Source organism: Protopterus annectens, chromosome 5.part1 (genome assembly GCF_019279795.1).
Source record: "Protopterus annectens isolate FY-2018-M chromosome 5.part1, PAN1.0, whole genome shotgun sequence".
Classification (NCBI taxonomy): Eukaryota; Metazoa; Chordata; order Ceratodontiformes; family Protopteridae; genus Protopterus; species Protopterus annectens.
In genome coordinates, this window is record NC_056736.1 from 670,205,503 (window position 1) to 670,219,125 (window position 13,623).

Below are 13,623 nucleotides of genomic sequence, written 5' to 3' on the forward strand. Positions count from 1 at the left end.
AGATTTAATTCGAGATGAGTGGGAAGGTGAGTGTGAGTCTCACAAGGAGTCTGTTGTGACATATGTCCTGAACCTCAAAACAAGGCACAGGGAACTCATGGGCCTGGCCCAGGAGAACCTGGCAGAAGCCCAACAAAAGGAAAAGGTGTGGTATGACAGGAATGCTCGAGATAGAGAGTAGGTTATAGTGCAGCAAGTGATGGTTCTCATTCCTGTCAGACGCAAGTTGCAAGCAGCTTGGGAGGGACCCTTCAAAGTGCTAAGAAAGGTAAGTGATGTTAACTATATGGTGGAACAGCTAGGCAGAAGGCAGGGGCACAAATTGTACCATGTTAACATGAAACCTTACCATGATGGGGAGACCCTTGTGCTGAGCATTTGCAGTGGATTGCAGGAGGAGTCTGAGAGAGATCTTGTGACTAATCTCCTCAGTAAGGCTCGGGCTGACACCTCGGTGAAAGGGGTAGCAATGTCCCAGCAGCTATCTTCTACCCAGGATCGAGAAATCCGAGCAGTGTTGCAGGAGTTTGGTGGCATGTTCACTGGGAAACCAGGGAGCACCCACCTGGTGCAACACCAGGTGGACACAGGACCCCAAAGGCCTATCAGGCAGGCCCCTTATAGGGTGCCTGAGAGAGTCAGATTCCAACAGTCCCTAGGCCTCCCCAGTGCAGGTGGATGCTTCAAACTATGGGGTGGGGGCTGTACTTGGATTTCTTCTGAGGGAGAAGAGCACCCAGTGGTTTATCTTAGTAGTAGGCTCCAATCCAGGGAGGAATGCTATGCAGTGGTAGAAAAGGAATGACTAGCCATAGTGTGGGCACTACAAAAACCTCAGCCTTATCTGTACGGAAGAAAATTCACTGTGATGACAGATCACAACCCTCTAATATGGTTGAACAGAGCCAGTCAGCAAAATGCCAAGTTGCAAGCATATATGTCAGTGCAGCACCGCGGTGGGAGTAGCAATGCCAATACACATGGGCTCTCAAGACAGGGAATGGGGTGAGGTACACCCAAGATAGACCAGACACTCAAGCGATGTTTCTCAAGGGGCACTTGAAAAACTTGCTTGAGTTCCCGGGGGGGGGGGGGGGTGACGACTGGGAAGAGATGGGCAAAGGCTGCCAGCCTAGTCAAATAGAATTTGATATATAATTCTGGCATTTGTAAATAAATGTAAAATAGAGGCATGTTTTCTTGAATGTAAAAGAACACTGTGAAATGTGGAACTGCAAAATATGTGACAACATTGCACTCTACTGGTCCAGTGAAGCATGTTGTGACCCTTTCATGTTAGAATTCGGCTCTAGTGCGTCTGGATGAAGGTTTCATGCCCATTGTTTTAAGGCTAAAGTTTATGACCAGAATTTAGATGTGGAATGTGCTTTATTGCTCTAGTATCTGTTACAATATACATGTGAAATGTCTTCTATTGTAAGTTTCTGAGCAGCTGAGACTGCTAAATAATGCAGTTTGCTTGATGTAAAATGGTGTAATTTGGGAGGTCCTTAGAGAAATATTTGTTAGTAATGTTTAAATACTATTTCTCACAAGAGACTGGAAGCATTTTGACTTTGGACATCTAACTCAGTACTCCTTATGCTTACATGTAAGTTTCTAGCACTGTGATTTCTTGTAGGAATAGTTAAAGTTAGTAAAGATTAATTGGGTATTTTTCTTTGAAATCAGACCTGTCCTACTGTATTATTTTAAGTTTCTGTGTGATTTCTGAATTCTTAGATATCTCTCTGGTGTAATAGTTTTGTCTTGTGTTTTAATTATTTATTATTAAATATTTTTAAAACCTTCTACCTGTGGCTGGTTTGTGTAGAGATAAGCTCTAGAGTACATTGCATATTTATAGAGGTTATTGTAATAGGCCACTCTAAAGTAAGCATTGACTGTTAGTCATACTATTATTGGATTATAATATTGCACAGTAATAATTGGACACCCTTTTAAGGGCCTTTTAGTAGCTAATATTAGCTGGGTGGTGGCAGGGATTACTACCGTATGGTCTGGGTAAAGGGGCACAGCTGGAGAATCTGTGTCAGCCTTTCCCAGGAGTGTCTGTGAAGTTGTATAAATACTTATCTCGTGTGTGTGTGTGTGTGTGGTATGCCAGCTACTTGGCAGGAACACGAAGCACTGGTTGGGCAGAGAGGGCACTGGAGGTTTTAGCTTGCCCAGCTAGGCTGAGACCTGGACCCTATAGCTGTGCTAGTGGGGAGTCTTATTGGGGACGTGGTGAGCAAGGGAGCAACCAGCCCCAGACTGACTGTGATCTCTGTGTGCACTTAAGGGAAACTGCACTTTACTGTGTGTGTTAGTTATCCTTTCCTCGCTTCTCGGAGATGACCTCTTCCTGGTGTTAGTGGTGAGAATTGAGACTCCTTAATTGCTGGGCTAGGGCACGGTCGTCACAGTGACATTCTAGACAAATCTCGTTGGACTGAACCTACCATAGAAGGGAGTCCCTGCAAACTCAAGATATTTTTATAGGATGTTGCAAAGGCCCACTGAAATCCAAGATGTAGATGGGCTAGACCTGAAGGTTTCTAGGAACACTGACTCTTCTTGGGAAAGGGTTTGGGAAGACCGACCACCTCTTTGATGTAAGATCTCTAAAATGTTTCTGAAGACACCTTCCGGTGGAGATCTGGGGACCCTTTCCCTTCACCAAAATCAGTGTTTTCTGTCAAAGTCTCCTGAAGGGATCTAAGTGCCTTGTTTTGCACATCTTTTGGGGGACCTCTTCAGTGGGGTGCTCCGGAGAAATACTGGAAGAGGTGGGGAGTTCCCTAACTGAAAATGACTGGGAGCGCTTACGAGCTGGCTGTTCCTGTGGCATAGGATTGAAGAGGGAGGAGGAAAAAAGATCTGAAGTAAGAGTCCAGACCTCTCTCGAGTGAGAGAATACCCTCTATACCACCTTGAAGGCACAGGGACCGGGAGAAGCCAAGGGCAATCTGACCACAGCAGAGACTCTTGGATCAAACAAACTAGCTGCATTCCCAATCCTCCACTCTGAGGGAAGAGTCAGAGCCAAGCTGTCCAGAGCAGAGGCCCCGTCAACTCCGAAACCTTTGGAGTCAAAATCATTCCCTCAGATTTGATGACATAGCTCCAAGTTACGTCCTTGCTCAAGGGTAGCTGGAGCAGAATGGATTAGGGAAGTAGTAGGAGTCAATGATAAAAGCATCTTTGGATCCGATGATTCAACTCTTGAGGATCTCGGATCCAAGGGCTTTGAAACAGAGGGTCAGATTGGAGGAGGAGTGATGACTGTATGGGAAGGAGGTTTAAGACTCACGGATCCAATGGGAGCCAGAGCCGCTAATTCCCCCATCCGGATTTGTGTTTTGCAAAATTTTCTCCTCATCCTATCCACTTCTGCTTCAGAAAGACTTTGGGAGACCTTATTGAACAGGAAGTGGAAGGAGATCAAGAAGACTTTCTTGGAGTCACCTGTTAAAACTGTTAAAAGGGGATTCTCAGCCTAGAAGACACTGGCTCTGCAGTGAAGCAGGGGCTTCAGAAATGAGGAGGTTTGAAAGTAACAGACTTCAGATTCGAGTGCTTGGGAACTTTAGCTGGCAGCGCTGTTGCTGGAGCAGACTTAGAAGAACTGACAGAAGAGCATTTACTATGCTGCTTGAGTGCCATAGACTGTGATTTCTAACTCGGGGGGGGGGGGGTTTGAGTCCCTAAAGCAGAAATGGCAGAAGAAGGTAAAGAAGCAGGTAAAAGGCCTTTAATCACTACCTTATTTTGATAATTGCTAATGGCTCTGGCATTGAAGCCAGCACAAATAGAACAAAGTCTCAAGCTGGGAAAGGGCCTAAGCAATAGAAGCACTTCTTGCAGGCATCAGATTTGGGTATCTTGTGGCCAGAGGAAGTGTACTTTTTAAATCCAGTAGGCTTGTCGACTGTAGCTGAGAACTAAGCCCAACTGCAAAGATACCAAGAGAAAAATAAAGTTATAACAAAAAGGATTTTTTTAATATATATGCTAAAGGAAAAGTTATACCGAAAATGGTAACACTAATAATGCCTTACAAAGAAACTAAAGGAAGGGAAAGGAAAGAAATGGAAAATACCAATGATGGTAATAAAATAATACTAAAGGATGGTAAAAGGGATAAATTAGCCTAGTGGTTAAAGAGAGAACACAATAAAAGTTATTTTTAAGAAAGAAAAAAATTTAAACTCTGAAGATTTTTTTATTCACAATCCCAATAAAATGAAGATAGAGCTCGAGAAAACACAATACTAACCGAATCACTACAGCAGCAAAAGAGATCAGAGGAAATGGAGTGTTCAGGGACATTATGGGCAAAGGGAGGAGCTTGAGTCTTGGATCCTAGAATCTAGAGAAGAATGGCCTCGGATCCAAGACCCATTAGTTGCATAACGAATGAAAATGAAATAATCAGATTCTACCATTATCTTTTTTATCCTTTTCTATCACTACTGGAGCTTCTCTTGCAATTAATATACCTACTCCTCTTTTCCCTTATCCCAGGTATTCCATTGAATAACCATTCTGAAAACCTTTCAAATGTGTCTCCTGTAGCGTAACTATTTGCACTCTACTTTTTTAATATAGTTCAGTACTTCCTTTTTGTATATATATATATCTGTGAAAACATTTACAGTTAAAGTAATATAGAAAGCATCATTATGGTAAAAAGTTATTATTCCCACACCTTTTGTGTGTAACCGCTTTTGTTTGTTTTTGTTAAGTGTCTAGTTCAAGCTTTTGTGTTACATGCATACACTAATGTTTGTCAGGTTGATCTTTTATACAGTCGTTTCTTATATCTATTTGAGCCTGTGTCACATCTTACAAAATGTTTTGTTTTATTGAAAGCCCTCAAAAAAAAAAAAAAAAAAAAACAATGTTGTTGTTGTTTGTCTTTCGGCTTTTCCCGGTTAGGGGTCGCCACAGTGGAACTCTGGTCCGCTAAAGATTTGCACTAGACTTTCATGAACGTCGAGCTGCCAGCTCGATGTTCAACCTTCAACGAAGGCACGCCCATTTATGCACATCTTTCGAACGCCCACCCAACCGCAGGGGGAACATGCAGACTCCACACAGAAGGCACATGTAAAACCTATTAACTTATTACTAACATACATAACTATGTACATCTTCAAATACTGAAGATTTACCTTCTTAATAGGAACAACTGTCCCATACTGACAGCCACACTCACAAACTTGGAGAACCTAAAGGGAAGGTTATCCATGCTAAAACACACACGGTACAAGCCTGTGCTTCTACTAAGTGCTGTTTGGTTTTGTCTTATCTTTATTACTCTTGCAGATTAGGAAAACACTTGAATGCTTTCAGAAAACATTATCACCTAGCCATTGAAAGAAATTAGCATTCTGCATTTATTACTCTGTCAGATCGTCTACATGGAGACATAAGAATCAGATACAGAGTTGCTTCAACAAGCACTCATTTGCCAGACTATTTTGTTTTTATTTTTCTCTTAAAACTTGTTACTAGATCAAGCACATCATGTTTTATTGTACCCTGGTCTTCTGACCAGACCTTTCTTTTGTTTTATTTATTTATTTATTTATTTTTACATATTTCTTATAACCGAACAAAGCGAAAGAAAGAATGAAAAAAGAAAAAAACTAAGGGCACCTGTTTACTTTAGTATCCCCATTACACTCACTAATAACTGAGAAAACTTTACTTTATACTGCTCATTCTTCAGACAATAATGCTCATAGAGATACTTTGCAAATGAAATGTTTTCCAATATTCCAAAGGAAAATGCTTGAGAGACAGGAAAAAAAGCACAGGAGTAGAAGAATCAGGGGTGCATCATAGACTTGAACAAGAGTCTGGTGTTAGGATATGAAAATGAACAAGAAGACCACACAGTAACATCAAAATTACTGAACAATTGTGAGATCATAAAGCATCTATCAAAATGACTTTGCAAAAAAAGTGTCTGAGAAAGAATGGTTTACAATCAGCTCTCTTCATTCTTATCACCTAAACGTAAGATGAAAAGTGCCACTTTAAATGGGGGAAGGGAGTGGTTTATTTATTTTATTGCATTTGTTTACCGGGAATGTCCAGTGGGCCTAAAAAAGCCCATTTTCAGTGGAGGCGCAGGGAGGAAAACTGACAAGAACATAGATACAGAAAAAAGTTAAATATTAATTGGTACACAAGTAGAAACAGTGTTACACATAATGATTACAGTAATATATACAGAATATATATATATATATATATATATATATATATATATATATATATATACATAAAAGCAGGAATTTAGCTGGTTTGATTACAGTAATATATATAGACTATACATAAAAGCAGGAATCTAGCTGGTTTGATTTCAGTAATATATACAGAATATAAGCTGCGGTGGTACAGCGGTAGCGTTGTTGCCTCACAGCAAGAGGTTCTCCTGTTCGATTCTAGGCTGAAGTGCCTTCTGTGTGGAGTCTGCATGTCCTCCCCCGTGGTCAAGTGGCCTCCGAAAGACATGCATAAATGGGCGTGCCTTCGATGAAGGTTGGGCGTCGGCCTGGCAAACCGGCACCATAAAAAAATCGACTGCCAATCATTAGCGGACCGGAGTTTCGCTGTGGCGACCCCTAACCAGGAAAAGCTGAAAAGACAAACAACAACATACAGAATGTTGTGCCTTTCAGCTTTTCCCGGTTAGGGGTCGCCACAGCGGAACTCCGGTCCGCTAATGACTGGTAGTAGATTTTTATGTGCCGAGTTGCCAGCCCTGACGCACAACCTTCAACGAAGATACGCCCATTCACGCATGTCTTCACATAGAAGACGCGCTAGCTGAGAAACTAACAGGACAACGTGTAACTGTGAGGCAACAACGCTACCGCAGCACCACCACCGCAGTTAATAACAACATACAGAATATATACATAAAAGCAAGAATTTAGGTGGCTGCCAGATGAATTCAATCAGAGACGTATAAACAGAGATATATTAATCAGCATTATTGTACGAGTATCAGCAAGTGACAGAAAAAAATAAATATGGAGAAAGTATCATCAGTCAGTAGTAGCAAAAAGCATAGGAGTTTATGATCATATAAGGAGAAGGAAGAGGTTAGGTTATAGATCAGGTACATAACCAGGAAGAATTGAGATGATTTTTCAGTATTTGTTTGAAGGTGGTGGTGCTGCTTGTGTTTCTTATAGAAGGTGGAAGTAAGTTCCATAGTCTGACCAGCAGGTAAGGTGGGCTTTTCTATTTTTAGAAATAAATGACTTTCAGATCTTAGTTGCCTGCTGGCTTGGTATTTGGCAAGTACAGTTGAGACAGCAGGACAGTCTGTGGGTCTGTAGATTATTTTGTTTGCTGTAATTAGTTGGGTGAATGAGACATGGTGGAGGAGTTCCAGCCAGCCTAATTGTTTCAGTGAGTTACAGTGGTGGGACAAGAATTTGGCCTTGGTGGCAAATTTAGCTATTCTGTTGTAACACACATCAAGCTTGGATTTTTGTAGACTTTTGAACGTGAGGAGAGGGGCCCCATAAAGGAGAGAGGGTAATAAAAAGGTGGTTGCAAGGTTTATCTAGTAGAGAGGCTAAGAAAATGTTGGTGCCTGTAGTTATTCCGAGCTTTTGGTGTGTTTTTTTTATGTTATTGTTTATGTGTCGGTCAAAGTTAAGGTTTTCATCTATAATAAGACTGAGTCATACTGATACCTCTGGTCCAATGACCTGAGTAAGTTCGTAATGTGGTGTATCCTGGCCCCTGATAAGCAACTGATCGTAACTTTCTCTTTACTCAGCCTGGTGAGAGGGACATCAGAGTATCTCACAACGTGGTCTCCATTAACTAGAGTGTTAGATTCTGTGCGGTGGCTTGCCGTATGGGGTTAGAAGTAGCAGCTCCATGAGATGTGGCTGTTTGGGTTGATGTGGGTGTTGTTTTGAAAGAGTGTATTCAGGGTTGCTGAGGGAGTTTATGTGTACTTCATGTAGGAGGTTTTTGGGGTTTAGTTAGTTCATAGTTCGTAGTTTAGTACTAAGCTAACTGCCCTTGCGAGCCATTTTAAGCCTAGCCAATTATCCCTTGTGAGACTCAAACCCTGCACCTTGTGTTTGTAAGGCAAACACCTTAGCCATTAAGACACCCTCCCAACCCAAGGTTACATTTAAATGCCTCTGGATATATGGGTCTATATTACTGCTTTGAATTGTGTGTGATCAGTGCATGTGTGTGTACTACTGACAACCTTACTGACATTAGGAGTGGCTTTTATGTGAGAGCTTTGCCTCCAGTGTCATTGTGCAAATACATCTCTCACACACCCTATCAATTTCTTTAATAATTAACTGGTTGTCTATAAATATGAGGCAGTTCATACATTGCCTCAGGATACCCATATATACCAAGCTGGCAACAGAGGTGGTGGGAAAGATCACATCCATGGCAGCAGACCCCTTTTATTCATTAGACAATTGGCGGAATTTTATTTGTTTTGTTGAGTGCAGTCATTTTTTTAATTGTAAACATGTTAGGCAAAGGACTGCAATAAACATGATTTTTTTCCCAAACTCTGGAACAAGCTACCCATTCATGTCAGGCAGAGCTCCTCACTGGCCCTCTTTAAGAAAAATCTTGACGACTGGATGGGAAACAGAAAATTCACCCTGGGGATCACTTCTGTGGCACTGCTTGACAGGGGCACAGGAAAATAATTTTCTTGGGTGTGAAAGCCAGGGAACCTTTTTAGCTAGGCTTATATAGGCCCTAGGGCCGATAGACTAGTACCTACCTATGAACCTACAATAATGCCTAGTAATTTAGTGTGTGGGACAACTTCTATAGTGGTATTGTCTTGGGCTTGTATAGTGAAGATTTATTTTTATCTAGGAGAGGGATTTTCTTACTTTACCTTGCACCTTGAAAAATTCAGCTGTGGCAGCATTAGGCTGTTATGGACCTTTCCCTAGTGCACAGACACATTCATATATTAGTAAGTGTTGGGTCAATGATGCTTTCTGGGATAAAATAAAAAGGATGTTAAAGGAACCTGGGTCACAAGTTCTCCTGTCTCAACATAATGTTCCTGCATAACATGGTGAATACTTGCATGGAAAATGCTCAGTATGTCTTTCATTACTCAACAGAAGATTAATAAAACATACCTACTTCTATAGCTTGGTTCAGGTGTTATCATATTGGGAGTTAACTGCAAACCTTTCCCTTCTACCCTATTATTCAATCCATATGAGAAATAGCAAGTCTTGCACCAGTGCATCTGTCAAGTAGAGCCACTGGAGTGATCCCTGGGGTGAATTTTCTACTTCCCATCCACTCATCAAGATTTCTCTTGAAGAGGGCCAGTGAGGTGCCTTCCTTATGGAATCTTTTTATTGTGACTCTCATTAATGGTGGTGATGGAGTGTTTTATTACTTCTAAGTGGAAGTCTCCATTCTTCTTCAGCTTCTAAGACTGTTAGCAGCATATGCACTTGGTTTTCAGATTGAGATATCATTTTATTTTTGTGAGACAAAGCTTCTCAGGCTGTGCTGAACTGGAGACATGCCAGGAAGAGTTCTGATCGTAATTCAGAGCAACTAAGCCTTTGGTGCATTTATGTTGCTTTGTTTTCATTAAATTACTGTTAATATAAACATCAGGGATTACTGGTTATCTGTTTTGCTTATTTGTGCCACTTATGTATAGTTTCATGCTATTGTCTTCCCCCAAGCATACTCCCTTTGCTGATTCCTGATGTTCTGTTTGATCCAGCTATATATTCTTTGTAATCTGTATATCCATAAGGAATTAGGTTAAAAAATCAGAAACTTTTATCCCTGAAAATCAATCCAAAGGAAATCCAAAAAGACATACAAACACAAGAGCCTTTTATCAGAGATAGCAAGCATACAGACTGAAATCTCAGAGCAGCAATATTTAAAAATTGGGCAGAAAAAAGGAATATGCTTGTTTTACTGATGTGTGACATCAAGTGTCCAGGAACATATCTGCCCTGAACAGTGAAACTTATGGGAAGACACCAAACACTGCCTTCTCTCAATGTCAACTGTAACAGTCAACGAGAGTCCTGAATATTGAACCTTGAAATAACAAACATCTGGCTGAGCAGCATTTAGGAAAGTCATTATGTCCTCTTGGTGGACTGCACCGGATGGTCCACAGCATTAAGAAGGTGCTCAGCCAGTTACCTTTGGCATTAGAGGAAATTCTTCAACAGAAGGCTAAACAGGCTTAAGCATGCAAGATGGTTTATACAATTTCTTCTAGAAATAGGGCCATGAATCTCCTGTGAAGACTTCAAAGATTTCTAGGAACAGCTTCCACTGATGATTTCTACATATAATGGAACTTTCAAAATACCCTTATGCATTTCTTCAGACATGTATCTGTAACCAAAAGTCAAATCTGCCATGGCATTTCACACGTCAGAGCCTCTAGGAACTACACTGAACCCTACCCTTAAGGATACAGGACAAGAGTTTCTCTAACAAAACGCAATCACAATAATAAGGGAGATAAGACAGTATTTCTGTAATTTTTTTTCAAACAGTAAACTCTACAGGAGTATCTCATATGTAATTAAAAGTCTGAAAAACTCAAAGGTGGATGAAGGGTAGATCTTCACTCCAGACTCATCAAATGCCCAGGTAATTTCTTCCTGGGGAAGAGTGGCAACTGCTGCAGTTTTACACCCAAATGTTCAACAGAGGAAAAATAAAATGCTGAATGAGCACATAAAAATTGGAGAGTGGCAGCCAAAAAAAAGGCTACATTGCACAAAGTAAAAATGTCATACTGAAAAACATGCACATAGAAGTAATAGGGAGATGAAGTAATCCATACATTGGTGTAAGGTTTCTGCCTCAGGTGAGTACTCAAGCTCATCATGGAGGAGGACAGGAAACTGGACACAAGTGGATTTCTTCCTCAGGTCCTTTTCGAAGAAATGCAAATGACTTAAGATAAACAAAAACTTACCAACTTCTAAGACAAAAGCTTCCATTTTGTCGGATTCTGCTTAATAGCAGGAATCTACTATAACACTAGAATACACTCTCACAGAGGGACCATAAGAGGAAAAACAAAGTGCAACACATTCAAGTCCAGGTTAGAGCAAAATTAGGTCTGGGATGGCAGAGTGAGATGTGCACCCAGGTTGCTGCTACGGTTAACTAAGGCCTGCTATGGGAATAAGAATTAGTTGCTGCAAAATACTCCTGAGTGTATCGTACATTAATCAGGTTGTCGAAGTCCAATATGGAAACCTGTCTCAAAAAAAAAAAAAAAAAACAGTTAGGGGTAGGCTATGGGAAAACATAGAACCCTCAACAGTAGCAGCAGCTAATTACTACGAGTCAGGGAGAGACAGGGGCAGTTGAGTCATCTGCCAGTGCCACAGCCAGATACAGAAACGTGTCTGTGAGTCAAAGGCCTGCTTTTTGCTCCATCTGTGTAGGTGACATCCATAAGGCTGCATTCAAATCACGGGTTTCCCTCCTAAAAATGTGAACAAAGGAAGTGCCTTTCCACTCCATTTGCAAACATTTTAACACGCACTCTCTCTAGAAGCTGACAACTGGAGAAAGGAGTAAAACCCACTGCCACTGCAGTAGACTTCCTAGATAAGTTGGGTGTGCAAAACTTAAATTTGGTCTCTTAACATCTCCTGTTTGGTTCCCTAGATGAGCTATTAGGATGGACTATATGCTGGGGCCTCTAAGCCTTTTTCTGCTTGGGTTTCTTAGGTTGGCCATGATGATGGTCTCTGTCTTGGGCTACTTCTATATCCACCAGACATCAAGGTACTAACAGAGTTGCAAGCTTCCCTCTCTCTCTATATATATATATACCCAATATTACAGAATCATGGGGTTAAACAGCTTCCAATGATGAGACATGTCAACAATGTGTTTTGGCTCTGGCCTAGAGATACAAGCTTCTACAACAGTCATGACTTTATCAGAAGACTTCAGTCACACTATGGAAGATATGTACATACACACTGACAACCATAACATTACCACACAAGTATCTAGAAAGAACTGAGGTCTGTGGGGTGCGCATACCCCTTTAACTGGCTGCAGGGGCTGACCATGACACCCCTTCCAGATTTTTTAGAAAAGCTGCATAAGACAAATCAGGGTGTAAAGGTGTAATGCAGAGGTCTGCTCAAAATAAGATCACATTACAATACATTGATCTGAAATTACTAAAACTTACCATGATTTTCACATCTACATATCTTTTTGGAAGTAGTTCTTGAATCAACTCAACTGCATCACTCTGCCAAAAACCACCAAGCTGCAACAAAAAGGAGCATTAATTAAAAACTCAGCAATAACTACATCACATTTTAATGCTATCCTTGCTTAGCTGATAATTCTGACCATTGGATGCCTCATTTATCACTACTTTATCAAGATTCAGACTAAGCCCTGAAAGACATTATTAGAAAATGTATCTGGTGTATTTACCAGGTGAAATGAGATGGTTCATGAATCTTTTTCATTTGTGACCTGGGCCAAAATGAACAAAATACAACCACTTTCATCTTAAGCAAAGTTATAAAATACCACCACCACATAAATTATTAAATAAAAGAATTTAAGAAAGCAACATCTATGTAGAGGCTAGCTGATGTACTAGGCTGGCTAACTGCAAAATACCTGCAATGCACACTATCAAAAACATCACCAACAGTGGGTAAACTCAAAGCTTTAACCGGACTGTTTATCTAGGCCTAAGAAGGGAGGTTGCCCCTTCACTATGAGATATAAATGAACAGAAATCCACAGTAACAATAAGTTTGAAGAATAAGCAGGCATCAACAAAGATAAATTTTAAAGAAGAAAAGAAAAACACTTCTTTTAGACAAACATGACCAGTATATTTCAGACTGAAATACACAGTGATGTTCCCAAAGCTTGGGGGAGAAATAAAACTAAATTTTGTAAACATGTTCAAAGTCAGTGCACAATGGACAGCAAATGGACTGGATGCATGTACTCACTTCCCTAGTCTATCCATCATCCTAGAATCTTTATGGGGGGGGGGGGGTTGGTTTAGTCATCTCCTGGGGCATACGTTTTAGTCGTCACAGATGTCACTAAGGAATTAAGGATCCCTTTCCTCCAATAAGGCCCGTCTTTGAGGGTGTGAAGGATTCAGCTGGGCTTCCTTGGAATGGGCTCAACTACATCCAATTTCTTCCACATTTTACTGCAGACCATGTCTACAAGTTTATCCAGAAGGGCAGCCCCACCTGTACTGTTGGGGGAAAGGAATTATAAGTCTCCTGTAAAATCTGTTCCTCAGGAGGAAGAATCTATGGGCCATGATCCCCTCTGCCCTCCTCATTTCCAGAATTTCACTCAAGGAATTCTCCCCCAAAAAGGATATTTGGAAAAGCAACCCCTCGTCCAGATCAAGTGCTTCCCCTTATATTTTCTCTTCTTTCAGAGGGCTGTGATTGATTTCCTCATCTGAACCTCCTTGGGAAGGGTGATCTCTGGATATCATCAGTCTAGTCCTAGAACTCCTTTGGTCCTGTGGGAGTCTGGATAACTGCTGACCTAAGTTCCCAAATTCAG

The 13,623-nt window shown here is 41.0% G+C and overlaps 1 protein-coding gene across 2 annotated transcripts in view; it reads right to left on the bottom strand.

The window, feature by feature from the left end:
- Window positions 1–13,623, bottom strand: part of RNF17 (ring finger protein 17) — a 3,936,714-nt gene that overhangs the window by 933,346 nt on the left and 2,989,745 nt on the right. For both annotated transcript variants that reach the window (XM_044073290.1, XM_044073289.1), the window contains one exon: window positions 12,254–12,334. In XM_044073290.1, the coding sequence (XP_043929225.1) occupies window positions 12,254–12,334 (81 nt within the window). The remainder of the gene's footprint in view (window positions 1–12,253; window positions 12,335–13,623) is intronic.